Source organism: Balaenoptera borealis (genome assembly GCF_965194805.1).
Source record: "Balaenoptera borealis genome assembly, chromosome: 10".
Taxonomy (NCBI): domain Eukaryota; kingdom Metazoa; phylum Chordata; class Mammalia; order Artiodactyla; family Balaenopteridae; genus Balaenoptera; species Balaenoptera borealis.
The window spans coordinates 93,383,200-93,396,501 of NC_138874.1; the positions used below are offsets into that span (position 1 = coordinate 93,383,200).

General features: G+C 53.8%; 1 protein-coding gene across 6 annotated transcripts in view; it reads right to left on the minus strand.

Moving 5' to 3' along the window:
• The window catches only part of SH3PXD2A (SH3 and PX domains 2A), a 241,159-nt gene that overhangs the window by 50,828 nt on the left and 177,029 nt on the right, over window positions 1-13,302 (minus strand). For 5 of the 6 annotated variants that reach the window (XR_014249245.1, XM_082408274.1, XM_082408273.1 and 2 more), the window contains one exon: window positions 8,556-8,687. Coding sequence is in view for 5 of the 6 variants with exons in the window: in XM_082408274.1 (XP_082264400.1) it covers window positions 8,556-8,687 (132 nt within the window). In the remaining variant the exon portion in view is untranslated. Of the gene's footprint in view, window positions 1-8,555; window positions 8,688-9,535; window positions 9,691-13,302 lie in introns of those variants that run through there. The other variant, XM_082408275.1, reaches the window with a different exon arrangement.

The window sequence follows — 13,302 nt, forward strand, 5'->3', positions numbered from 1 at the left end:
CTCCCAGGATGGAGACCCCAGTGAACACCAGGCTTCACGACTGAGTCACGCTGGCTGTTCCCCCACAATGAGGCCAGGGATTCCAGGTCAGCCCCAGGAACCCAGAGGATGAGGTTACGGAATCTGAAAAGATGCTGATAGAGATGAGGGCGGTCACCCGGGGCAAACCCCATATCCACCAGAGCGATTACTGAAAACCCAACTGCTGAGGGGTGTAATATCACACAGCTGCGGGATGATCTGGGGAAAGAACAAGGGGTAGCAATTTTTCAACCCAAATTCCCCGAGGTCCTGACAAATTATATCCCAGAAAGTGCTACAGTCCCAGGGTGAAATCTGTTATGTAAGAATGCAGGAAATGTGCGGAGAGATCTTTTCCCTGCACTTCAGCAGGTCTGTCACTTTTCCTGGGGGCAAAGCGTGTGTGTGTGTGTGTGTGTGTGCGTGCGTGCGTGCGTGCGTGCGTGTGTGTGTGTGTGTTGGGGGCAGGTGGAGGGGTCTCTGGTGTTGCCCATTCCCGGGGCACCTGGGCCAGGATACGTCTGGGGAGGGGAGTGGGGTCACCAGTTCGCTACACTATAAGACTCCCACCTGGTGTGCGGTGGTCATTACCCCTAGAACAGCACGCCCTGGCCTGGCACCACGTGGCCTCTCCTACTTCTCTGTCCTCACCACCTCTCCCCCAGAGCAACTAGCCTCTGGTTCTTGCTCTATTCACCAAGCTCCAAGCATTCTCAGCTTCACTGGCACCTCTCCAGAGAGGCCTTTCCCGGCCACACTCTATCACCTCCTTCCTCTGCTTAATCTCTATCATAGTGCCCGTTTATTTCCTGAATTGCACTTTTCAAAATCTAGACTTATCTTCCTTGTTTACATACGGCTGTTTCTCTACCACATGTGAGCCCCATAAGTGTAGGACTTTGTTGGCTTCTGTCACCTCTGGGCATCAGCCTGGCACTTAGTCAAGTAATATGGACTTAGTGACAACTGATCACCTGAAGATTGGCCTTGCTGGGGTCTGGGCAGTGTGTGGTTCAACTGGTCCCCTGGCATTCAAACCCAGAAAAGCAGCATTTGAGATGCTTGTGAAAGGACTCAGTGCAATCTTGCTTGCCCTCCTCCCCAAAAACAGGGGAGGCAGCCACGTTTGCTCCAGGGCTGAGGCTGGGATGAGCTGGTGTCACTCTGGCACTTCAGCTGGATGGATTTCCAAGGTCACCATGGAACCACATCTTTTGTTCAGAAATGTCTATTCAAGGAAAGGCCGTGGGACACGATAGGTCCATACAGCCAATGTGAGGTCAGTGTGACAGGCCACTCCACTCGCCCCACCTGAACAGGTGGAGGTGAGACAGAGGGAGCGCCTGGGGGCCCACTGCCCCACCCGGCCACCTGGCAGCTGGCTCCAGGCAGGTGGCTGGCGGCACTCAGTGCTGACAAGCCCTTGGATGTCTTCCTGACAACTGTCCGTGCAGATCTAGCTCGAGGGAAGAGCTATTGCCAGTCCCGGACACACCTTCCCCTGACATCTTCCTCCCCACAGCCAGGATCACTTGCTTCAAATACTACTATTCTCAGATCCCTCTCCTGCTCACCTATTTTCCACGGCCCCATTCTTCCTCTCCATCCGCTGCTGCCCAACTTCCGCTTTCTTCACCAGGACACACCTCCTGAGGCAACCTACCACACACCTGCCTTCCTGTCTTAGCCTCAGTGGGCCCAGCCTTCCACCTGGCACTCCACTCACATGGAACTGGAATTCCTTCCCCTCTCTCCTATCTACCCCCCTCTCTCCAAGGCCAAGCTCAATGTCTCCAACTCCTCCAGGCAGCCTTTCCCAACTATGCTAGTCCCCTTGCCCCCAGCACTTCAGTTTTGTGCCATGCAACAGAGCCACTGAGTGACAGCCAGCATGAGGGTATCACAGGTGGGCCTCTCCTCTTCCCGGCCTTGCATGAAGCTCCTGATCCCACGAGGTCTACTCCTGGGTCACCAAGGGGAATCTGACTCCAACTCTCCTTTCTGTCACAGGCTGGGCCAAGGATAGCTGCCAAGCAAAGGCTCCAGGGGGGCGACTCTGGTCCCCAGCATGGTCTCCTGCTGTCACTACCCTGGAGTAAGCTCCCTCCATGCCCTACCCACCTCACAAACCATCAGGGCTGAGAGGATCTTCAGACACCGTGAAGTGCAATCCATTTTCCAGCCAGATGGGGAAACTGAGGACACAAGAGGGCATCTAACCAGAGCTGAGTTCCAAAGTCAGTTTGTGGTACAGATGCCCCAGTCCAGCGGTCTTACTAGCAACTATCACATACTGAGCATTGAATTCCTGTTGAACCAGCATATATTGATACTAACCCTACAGCTGTGGGTACAGTTATCTCCTTTTTGCAGGTAAGGAAACTGATGCTTAGAGGATTCAAGTAACTTCCCAGGGTCACCACTAGTAAGTGCCAAATCAATATTAAAACCAGGCTTATCTAAGTTGAACCCATATTTTTAATTGCTAGGCTATCGTGCAATCTCATTCTCAAAACCATCTCCAGCCCAGGTGACTAAAGCTGGGCTGAGGGGCCCAAGGCTGGATTTGGATGCTCACTTCTGTTCCTAGATTTATACTCGATGGCCCCTTCCCTTCCAGGCAGCTTCATGAAGTGGGCAACAACTGCACACCAGAGACAGTCTTGGACCAGAACGGACTTTGGAATTGCTGATTAGCCTGACACTGCAGGACCATACATGTGCTGTACTTAGAGAGAGAAGGGTGTCAGATCAAGGCTTTCTGTCAGTTGGGACAGGACCTCGCAGGGACCAGTCACCACATCTAAATGGGGCTGGCTCACTGGAACCAAACACTTAAAAAGCTGTTACAGAGTTAAGAGTGTTAGTTCACTTATCTGTAATGCAGACTGCAACAAACCTGCTCTTCTAGAAAGAGCCTATCCTATCTTTATTGGGACATGTTTTTTCAAGAGCAGATTGGCAATCTGAATTACCAATCAGCAGGTTCCTTAGTAAGCAGAGAATCTAAGTAAAAGATACAGAAGATATACAGGAGAAGTCCATTTAAGACAGCAGAGGGGCTTCCCTGGTGGCGCAGTGGTTGAGAATCTGCCTGCCAGTGCAGGGGACACGGGTTCGAGCCCTGGTCTGGGAAGATCCCACATGCCGCGGAGCAACTAGGCCCGTGAGCCACAATTACTGAGCCTGCGCGTCTGGAGCCCGTGCTCCGCAACAAGAGAGGCCACGATAGTGAGAGGCCCGCGCACCGTGATGAAGAGTGGCCCCCGCTTGCCGCAACTAGAGAAAGCCCTCGCACAGAAAACGAAGACCCAACACAGCCAAAAATAAATACATAAATAAATAAATAAATTTAAAGTAATTATTGATAGGTATGTATTTATAGAAAAAAAAAAAAAAGACAGCAGAAAATCTGCAGAGCTATCCCAGTCTCACAATACAGTCCACCCATTAAGTACCCAGCATGCTCACATTAATTAGAGTTTAAACTCCATAAAGGCAGGAATCGTATGGGTATGCACCCAATCAGCATAGAGCCTGGGACAAAAGAGGTATTCAAGACTTGAGAAATAAATGAAAGAGTGAATAAACGATGAGTATATACAGTGTATTTCTCACTTACAAAAAGTCCGTGTAGAACCAGTTATAACAATGTTCATGAAGAAATACTTAAGTAACAGAATAGATACATCTTCAGTGTTAAGAAGATTCCAACTCACAAAATACATGGCTGAAGAATGCGTCATCTTTGACAACACAAAATAATCATTATGACACACAAGTCTGAGGGGAAAGCTTATTAGTTTGTCTTCTTGATAAAGATATTCGTCAAATAATAAATAGTTACATTTCATTGAAGGAAAAAAGAAAAGCCCATGTAGGATATATCACTATTCTCTTAAGACTCATGAGGAAATGGATTCCTGCTTATATCACACAGTTAGGTAGCATTAGATCTTAAACCTAATAGACTCCTGATTCTTTGTTCTCTTCACTACACACAGCTGCTAAATAAGTAAAACAGATGCAGCCAACATGTTTTGGGGTAGCTTACCCCCCATACCTCCTCTCTTTAAAACCTGTGCTCCAGCAGCCACTGCTGAAGAGGTTGACGAGGTAGCCATGTTTATACCCCATGACCCTTCTCCCGGACACAGCTGATTGGCCCAGGGTTGGACACCTGATCTAAGGTCTGCCCATCCATTGGCTGGCCAGAAACTAATCAGATTCAAACTTCAAATTTTGAACTCAGAGAACCAGAGACCATTGTCAGTTGGTGGCAGTTATCTCAACAAACCAACAGCAGGTGAACAGGCCACTGTTACAAGTGAACAGGAAGACAAGGAAGGTTGGTCTGCAGTTAGGAGAAGATGACAGCTGGACTTTCAATCCACATGGTACCCAAGAAGAGTAGCTGCTTTGTCTCCTGCCAGCTTTCTGGTTCCCAGTCCTTGTGCGGCTGATGTACTTCCCACCCTTGGGATTCTGGTGAGATTTTCCTGAATCCTTTCAGTAAACTCTTGAGCAAGTCTAAGTGGGTATCTGTCCTCTGCTCACAACTCAGTTGGGACTAAAGCATTGAATTTGGAGGGGACTTAAAGATTCTCAAACTCCCCAAGGCTTAGTTTTCTCACCTGTACAATTTCTCACCTGGATGGACCAGGAGCTCAAAACTTCTTGCCAACACAGTGCTTTTACCTTAGTCCGATAGCTATGTGCCTCCAAGGAAGTATAAGATCTCCCAGGGTTATCACACTAGTGCCAGGAAAGACGCAAAGACTCAGAGAAGGAAAGCTGGGGCAGGAAAAGAATGAGCATCTGCTGACTCATATCCCCACATCCTCCCCTGGCTCCTAACCCTGAGAGAAGGAAACCATCCTGGAAAGTTGGAAGCAGCTTTGCTTAACACAGAAATCAGAGCAACTGGGACCCTGCCATCACCATTCTGCCAGAAGTTAGACCAGATTTTGCCTCCTGGAAGGTAAAGCCAATGTGGTCTTTGAGGTGTAAGAATGTCCTACAAAGGTGGTATCTCAGGCATTGTTGTTTATGTCAGGGTGGAGGGGTTTTCAAGGACAAGACAAAAATGGTTGGCAAAGCTAACAAAGTTGCTAATCTTTCTGCTAGATTTGTCCCTGATCAATGAAGGAAAAGAGTTCTTTTCTGGCTGGGCCCCAGGCCCACTGTTTGATCAAAAATGCTTTCCCTGAAGCCACTCAGGTCCCGACACTGTGGGTGTCTTTGACGTCTATCCACTTACATTCCCTAGAATAGGCTTGTCCTTGGCGTTGGGTATACACCACCCTCAGGTAGCCCATGTCTGTCCCTGACCCACAGCATCACCAGCTCAGTGATGATCCCTCCCAGGATCAGCGCATTCTCACCCTCCCCACACTTCCTCTGTAGAAGGGAGAGATCTCAGCTGTTGGGACTTTAGGGAAATGACTTAACCTCTTAGCCTGTTACTTCAGCCACAAGATGATTAGAGTGCCTTCTACCACATGGGGTCGTTCCACGATGCCAGTAAGATGATGCATGTGAAGTGCATGGCCTGGACCTGGTGTTTACTGTTTACTGACTCTGAATTGCCTTTCATCAGACACATCTCTCTTTAGACCAATGAGATTACAGAGCATTGGCACAAGCACACTTCCAAATCCCTCAGGGGCTGTGGTCCCTGCCAGAGGGCTCTGATGAGCAAGCAGAGCCAGAGATGGCTGGGTCCCTCTTCGAACATTCTACTCGAGGGACTTTCAGCCAAGCGAGAAGGGGACACAGGCAGAGTCCTGGCTCCCAGTGGGCAAGGCAAGGCCCCAGGGGGCAGGGTGGTGCTAACTGGGACTACTGCCCCAACAATTTAAGTGGAAATGCCTCAACACGCCCACCAAGTCCTAAGGTCAAAGGCATCACAATTGGGTCTTTGTTCCAGAGTTCAAAAGCCTCACTCACCACTCCTTCCAAAGCCAGCTTGCAGGATGCCCAACACACTTCCCCTCCCCCGCCGTCAGCCATCCAGCTTCCTTGAACTGGGAAACCACCCTCCCAAGGATCTGCAGTTGGCCCTCTTCCTTGCTCCCCTCCACCCACTTAGTTTCTCTGGTTACGCGGGTTGTACACTCTAGGAGGCCTCCTTGTTTCTGACAGCAACAGACGGTGTGGGTTTGCACCGTGGACACAGCACTCCAAGGTCCCCGTGTACATATCTGCTGCTGAGCAGCTGTTTCCATCAAGGGGAGAGACACAAAGCCCAGAGAAGTGGGAAGGCCACATTCAGGGCTCTGTCTACCCAACACCCAGGGGCCCTAAGGAGTCTCCCAGCCACGGATCCCAGATCTGGGAGGGGGCTTGGGGAGGTCAGCTACTCCAGGCCCTGTTTCCAAGCAGCCACGAGACTGTCTCCATTTTACAGAAAGGAGAGCTGAGGCCCAGAGGGAGCAAGGGACTTGAAGTCACCCAGCCGGTACATGGTAGTGGGCAGAATCCTGCTTCTAGAGACAGCAGCTCCCTCAGAGGATCAGTGTACCAGAGGGCTGCTCTGGGGATTCAGGCTACCTGAGCCCCCTCAAACAGCCATCGGGGACTCCTCAGGAGAAGGAGGTGCCTAATACTTTCCAGGCCTGCCACAAAAGCCCCACTTTGTCAAGGCTCTCCCTCCTCCACTCCTAGGCAGGGTCCTGGATGTGGGGTGGGAGGCAAAGGGAAGCAGGGAGTCTGATAACAGGCTGACTGCCTTTTGTGTGGGGTCTCCTCTTCAGCCATCCTGGCCAGTGGCTGGTACCCAGAGACATGGGGGCTCACTCCTCCTGCTGCTTTAGGGCTATATAGCTGTGCTGGTGACACAAGGCAGAGGGTCCCTAAGCCAGAAGTCTACTTCTGAGCAGCCCTGACCTTATATGGAAAAGCCGACACGCCTTCCTTTGGAGCAAGCCCCAAAACAAACATCTCTCTCTCTCCTCAGTGGGTGTCTCCAATCCCACCATTAGAGAGCCCTTCCTTTGGGTCTTGAGGTGCTTAGGGTTCCTAGGGCCAGGCCCCTTTGACAATGCAGCTTGGGTGGGGGCAGGGAGGTGGGGCTGGTACTGTGACAAAGGCTGAAAGCCAAGCGGTGCAGGAAGGAGACCAGTGTGGGCACCTGGGGTGAAGGGCCCAGGCCTTTATGCTAGCGACAGCCACTGCCAACCAGGCACAAGGGCAGAGCCTGACACCCCTGTGGGGAACAAGCTTTGAAGACTCCAGACCCAAGAGGACCATGAGTCAGGTCTATGTTGGCATCACAGCCCTGTTCTCAGAGAACACAGCTCCTGAGACTCCTGCAGCAGGAACCTAATCTCACCTCCCCCAGGAGGCCCACTGGGATTTCCTCAGTATCTCTACAGCTACTTGCTGCCCACAGGCATAGGAATCAGGGGCCCAAGAACTGTTCTGTCGTGTTGTTGACTTCAGGTGACTCACGTCCCCTCAATTTTTCTGTGCCTCAGTTATTCTATCTATAGAATAGGCACAGACAGCCTTTGATCTGTCTTCCTGTCAGAGCTTAAAATACTGGAGGGGAATAGAGTGGAACAGGAAAAGAAGAACAGGCCCCTCCCCTCTGGGAGTGTCCTCCAAACACAGCTCAGAGAGGCTCCAACGCACACGCACGGGGGCCTTCCCCCACAGCAAACCGAAACCAAAACAGAACACCCCAGGAACCAATTCAAGCGCCAGCAGGTCATGAGCAAACTGATGATGGATGTCCTGGGCCAGAGTTCATCCCTGGCTCTTCAGGGGTCACACACGCCTGCACCTCAGACTGACGGATTCGGGCCCTCCTCTCTCCACCTGAGAGACCCCTGCTGCCAAGGGCACTGAGGCCTACTCGGTGAGAACCTTGGAACTGGCAGTTCCCTGGACAGCCAAGACAAAGCCTCAGTTCCCAATGACAGGGTGGCTGCTGCAGGACCCTCCCTGGCCCCAGGACCTGACTTCATCCCCCTGTCTGGGCCCTCTTCCCAGGGCCTGGCGGCCTTCAGCTCAGCAGGGGGCAGTCAACTCACCGCCCAGACACTAGCCAACCTCCACAGGCCTGGCCTTTCCTCAGACAACCCGCCTGAGGACCCGGGACCCCACAGTGACGTCATGGCCTGCCTTCCCCACCAGCCAGCCGGGTCCTCCCACCCCTGCCTCGTCCCCAGCTTGGAATCTGGCCCCAAGGGGGAAGCCGCCGTAGGATGCCCCTGAGCTAGGAGCAACCTCCCCCGGGCCTCAGAGGGCACAGGGACCCTGAACGTGGGCTGGACAGTCGTGCCCATGCTGCCACCCTGGCCTTGCATTAACACAAGCCAGTTAATTACCCCGAGTGGTGGAGACATTCTTCCACCATCAGGCAAACTGCTGGCCTGCAGCCCAAACCAACAGGGGAAACTTCAGCCTCCTCGGCCCTCTCCCCGCCAGATGGAAATAACGTATAGCTGCAGAGGTGGGGGAGGAGGAGGGGGAACAAAAACCAGCCGGGCTCCTCGCCCGAGCGGCCGGCCAGCCAGCTGGGCACTCACCGCTCTCGTTCTTCTCGATGACATCCACCACCTCCCCGGCCTGGAGGCTCAGCTCCGAGTTCTCCTGCTTCTTATAGTTGGACACCACCACGTACTGTTCCAGGATCATGGGCTCGGCGTGGGTGTCGGCACCTGGCGAGGGCAGAAAGCATGCGGTGAGCCAGCGGCCAGCCATGGCCCCGCGGCCGGGGCGCCCCCTGTCCATCGGCCTCGGGGGAGGCTGCTCGGTCGCCAGCGCCGCTCGGAGGGGCCGCCCGCAGCCAGGGCTCGCAGCTCGCCGGGCCCCAAGGACAGGCCATATAGCAGGGCCCCACACCGGCCCGCTGTGCCGCGGGGACCGGGGGACATGGGGAGCCGGGGGCCAGCGGTGGGGGGCGCGGAGGGAGAGACAGAGACGAGACAGAGGCCGAGGGGACTCAGAGGAAAAAGCCTGCGGCCGCGATGAATTAATCACAGCCCGGCACGAGGGAGAGGGAGTCGGAGGAGAGGCCTGGGGCGGACGTGGTCTCTCCGGACCCCTCGGCCGCAGGGGTGCGAGGGGAGGGCCGCAGGCGGGTGGGCGGGCGAGCGGCCCATGGGGGCTGAGGCCGGAGCAGAGCAGAGAGGAAAGGCCAGGCGAAGAGGAGGGCTCGGGCCTCTCCCCAACCCCTGTAAACCCAGAGAAAGAGAGTCAGCAGTCCTCCCCTTGGGCGGGAGAGGGAGAGAGCGGGAGAGGACGGCTCCACGGCAGGCTGGGCCCAGGCGAGAAGTCAAGAGGCTTTGAGGCCGCCAATCACTGGGGTTTACTCGCAGCCCTTAAATAGAAACACATGAGACCCATCGAATGAGGAGCCGGGGGTGGAGGCAGGGGAGGGGGAGGAGGGCCGAGACTGTTTACTTGAAACCCAAGAAGAAAGTCCCAGCGCCAGCGCTGGAGAGCCCAGCCCGCCCCCCGCCAACTTTTCCTCAAGTTCGGCTCCATTGCTGCCCCTCGGGCTCACCTAGGCGCGGCCACTGAGCCCATGGGCCTGGTCCCCCAGGGACCAGCCTCAGGCCCGTGCCCCCAGGCCCGCTTCCCGACGGGGCATCGTCCGGCCTGGCTGCCGCCCTCCGGCCACATGGAGACCGACTCAGCCTCCCTCTGCCTTTAAGCTCTGCTGGGGCTTGTGGTCAGGCTCCCGGAAGCCACCAGCTGCCCTCTCCTGGCAGTTTCAGGAGCTTGAGGGGTCAAAAGGTGGGGCTAAGCAGGAAGAGGGCAGGGAGCGAGCAGCCTCTCTGTCCTCTTTAGCCACTGGACCAGTGCAACATTTATTAAGCAAACGCCAGTCTGGAAGGTAGACAGATTGGGTGCCCATCTCGGCTTACTGGCTGTGCAGCATTGAATGTGCTGCTGAAAGCTCTCTGCGCCTCACTATTACCATCACTAGGGTGCAGTGGGGACAGAGCACCTAAGATAACACATGGCCGGCTAGGAGCTGAAAGGATCCATGAACCAGAGACCCACTGGTCACCTCCTACAGAAAGCCTTCCCAGACCCCCCTCTCCATCTCCCCGGCAAAAGGAATTCCTAGCATACTTCTTAAACTCTGTGTCTATCACCCTATACATCTACCAGTCTCCTGAAAGGCTGGGGGCTTCACACCACCAGCCTGGCTATAGAAATGGTTGAGAGGGTCCCCAGGCTCCACATGGCCCCCTTGGTGCTTCAGCCTGCAGCTACATTCCCCACATGCCTGAGTCTAACTTGGCAAATGTTCTATGCCAGGCTCATACACTCTCCCATTTTATCCCCACAACAACCTTGTTACCTTCCCACTTCACAAAAGACACCTCAGAGACCCAGAGAGGACAAGAGGCTTGCCCCAGCTCACACAGTTGCTATGGAGAGAACCAAATTCACTCAGTGTTTTAGGTTCAAGCCCATCTCTCTTTCCATTACAGAACTGCCTCTGACTTCTGTTTCTAGACATCCCATTCTCCTAGCACGATGATCCTCAACTTGGTCCCACAAGATATGGGGAGCGTCTAAAGTACACTGATGCCTGAGCCCCACACACAGAGATGCAGACTGAATTGGTCTCAGGTATTTTTTAGACACCCCCTCCTCTCCCATGGTTCTCATACACAGCCAGGGTGAGAAACGCTGCTTAGATCTTTGGGTCTTTCTGTGTGGGAGGCTCCATCCAACCTAGGGCGGGGGCGATGGAAGGGAAAGAAACCCACTGCCCCTGGCACTTTTCTCCCATGAGGTGTGGACCCTGCAGCCCCAGCTCAGTCCTTTGGAGACCGAGGAGGGACCCTGTCCCAGCTGAGGCCTGCCACATGGATGTGCACACGCACTGCCCCAGGCAGCCCATCCGAAGCCAAGATTGTATTTCAGGCCAAAATGCAACCAATACCTAGGCAGCAGGGCGGGCCTGGCTCTGCACTCAGATTGGGCCAGCTTCCGTGCCTACCCCTGCTAGCTGCACAGAGGCAGCGCTGGGCACGGAGCTGACAGAGGCTACCTCCCACTGTGTCCCTGGGGGGCTGGCAGTGAGTGCACCCAGCACAAAAAGGGCCAGCCCCTGCCCTTGTGGGACACAGGGGCTCCCTTTCCAGTTTGTGGGAAAGGAAAACTCAAGATACAAACAGAAGACAGGAGTTCTCCAGCTGGTTAGAGAGCTTCCAAATCCTGAGAGCCCAGATGATGCTGACAATTAATAGCAAGCTTTCATTAGTGCTCACTCGGGACAGCACTACCTAATGCAGACCATAGCTGATCCTCAGAACAACCCAGGTGTAGGCCCTTGTTATAGCCCCATTTCACACACAGGCAGACTAAGTAAGGCTCATGAGGCAATTTTCCTAAGGTCACACAGCTGGGATTGAACCCATGTCCGCCTGACGCCGCTGCTTGTGTCCTGACTTGTGCCCTGTATGTGGCCTATAGAGAGCCACTGATCCCGAGGAGGGGCCCTGCCTCATCCTACCCACCCCACATCTGGCAAATAGTTGCTGCTTAATAAAGACTGGAGCGTGGGTTTCTTCTCGACTCTTGTAGCATCTGTTGACCAGACCACAGTGCCCACTGGGGGTGTGCACTCTGCAACTGTTGGTGAAATGAATGAATGAATGGACAGATAGATGAACAGTGATTTAACGGCTTGCTTTGAGCCAATACGGATACACCAGGCAGGGCCTCACCTCCAAAATCTGGGAAAACTTGACAACTAAATTCTGGAAGGGAGAAAGGGGAGATGGGGAAACAGAGGCAGGGAGAAACAAGGAGTGATGGGTTTGTGGCCAAAAGCTGCTCGAGAGGATAAGCGGGGTGCTGGGGAATGGAGAGACATCAGCTCATTTTAATCCAAGCCAAGGAAATCTGAGGCAAGATTTTAAAGGGGAAAAACCCACATACTGCTCCCACCTCCACGCCACCCCTTGGAAATTGGCCTGAGCTTTCTGAAGACTGACACTCTGGGACACAGGTAGAAAAGTTAAGAAAATGTTCTCCAGGCATTCCAGAGCACAGAAGACAGGCAGTAGCACACAGCCTAGGGGACGGACAGATGGACACACAGACAGACACTCTGTCTTTGTCACTGCCCTCCCCTCCCCCAGCACAAGCTCACGCTCTCTGGCATCTACCTCTTAGGATGTTGCCTGCCCAGGGCTGCTCGGATGGGTGTGAGCTGGGAGCAGGTATCCAGATGAGAAACCACTCGTCAGGCAGGCCGGTGGGTGATGTCATCCCACAGAGGCTGCTCTGGTTCCCCTCCCAGTCAAGGCCTGGAAAATTGGGGGCTGAAGGAGTCAGCCCGAGGGAGGGGGAGATGAAGTGGAGCGAGCCTCCTGTCTTCAGATAGGAAGCGTTTGGCAGTGGCATGGAGAAGGTGAGTACTCCTTATAGGGAGAAGAGTCTCTCCCAGATTGGAAGGGGACTTTTTGTCAGGGTCTCATCCATCTCATCTTTGTGCCTTTCTCAGAGCCCATGGCTGGATCTGCTGGGGCTCTGGCAGTGCCCTAGAGCCCTGCCCCACGCTTGCCTCACACCTGCATTCCTCTAGCTACCAACTGGATGGACCCCTGGCTCCTGCCTGATCTGGCTGCCAACTTAGGCTTCTAAATGAGGCTTTTGCTAAGTCAATCCACTGCTCCAGCACCTTCACTGGGTCCCTGCTGCCTAAAGAAGAAAGGCCAAATTCAAGCTCAGTCTTTCTTGACAACCTGAGCTCCCCAAGTTCCCTGACACACAACTCTGATCCAGGCAACATTCATTTATCCAACACACATATATCAAGCACCCACTGTGTGCCAGTCACACTCTTCTATGCTGGTTCTTATGTCCAAGCCTCTGCTTTAGCTGTTCCCCCTGCTTGGAATGCCTTCCCCTTTACCAACCCCAATTCTACCCAACCATCTCTGCCCCTCCAGGAACCATCCAATCACTCAGCTATAGTGCTTGCTCCTGTCATGCACTGGATTTTCTTGTGGGGCACTGCTCCCCAACCAGATCATGTGCTTTAGACAAGAGTCTCCCTGATGAGGAAAGACAGACGCCTCAGGACTGGTGCCATAGGACATGGCACTGGACACAACAATTACCTGAGAGTCGTGATGCGAAAGCATCAAACTGGAGTCTGAGGGTCTGAAGTCCCGTCCTGCCTTGTCCTTATTAGCTCTGTGACCCTGCAGAGGACACTTAATCTCTCTGAGCTTTAGCTTCCTCATCCATAAACAGGAACAATTACAGTACCTACTTTGTGGGGTTGTTTTGAGCATGGTA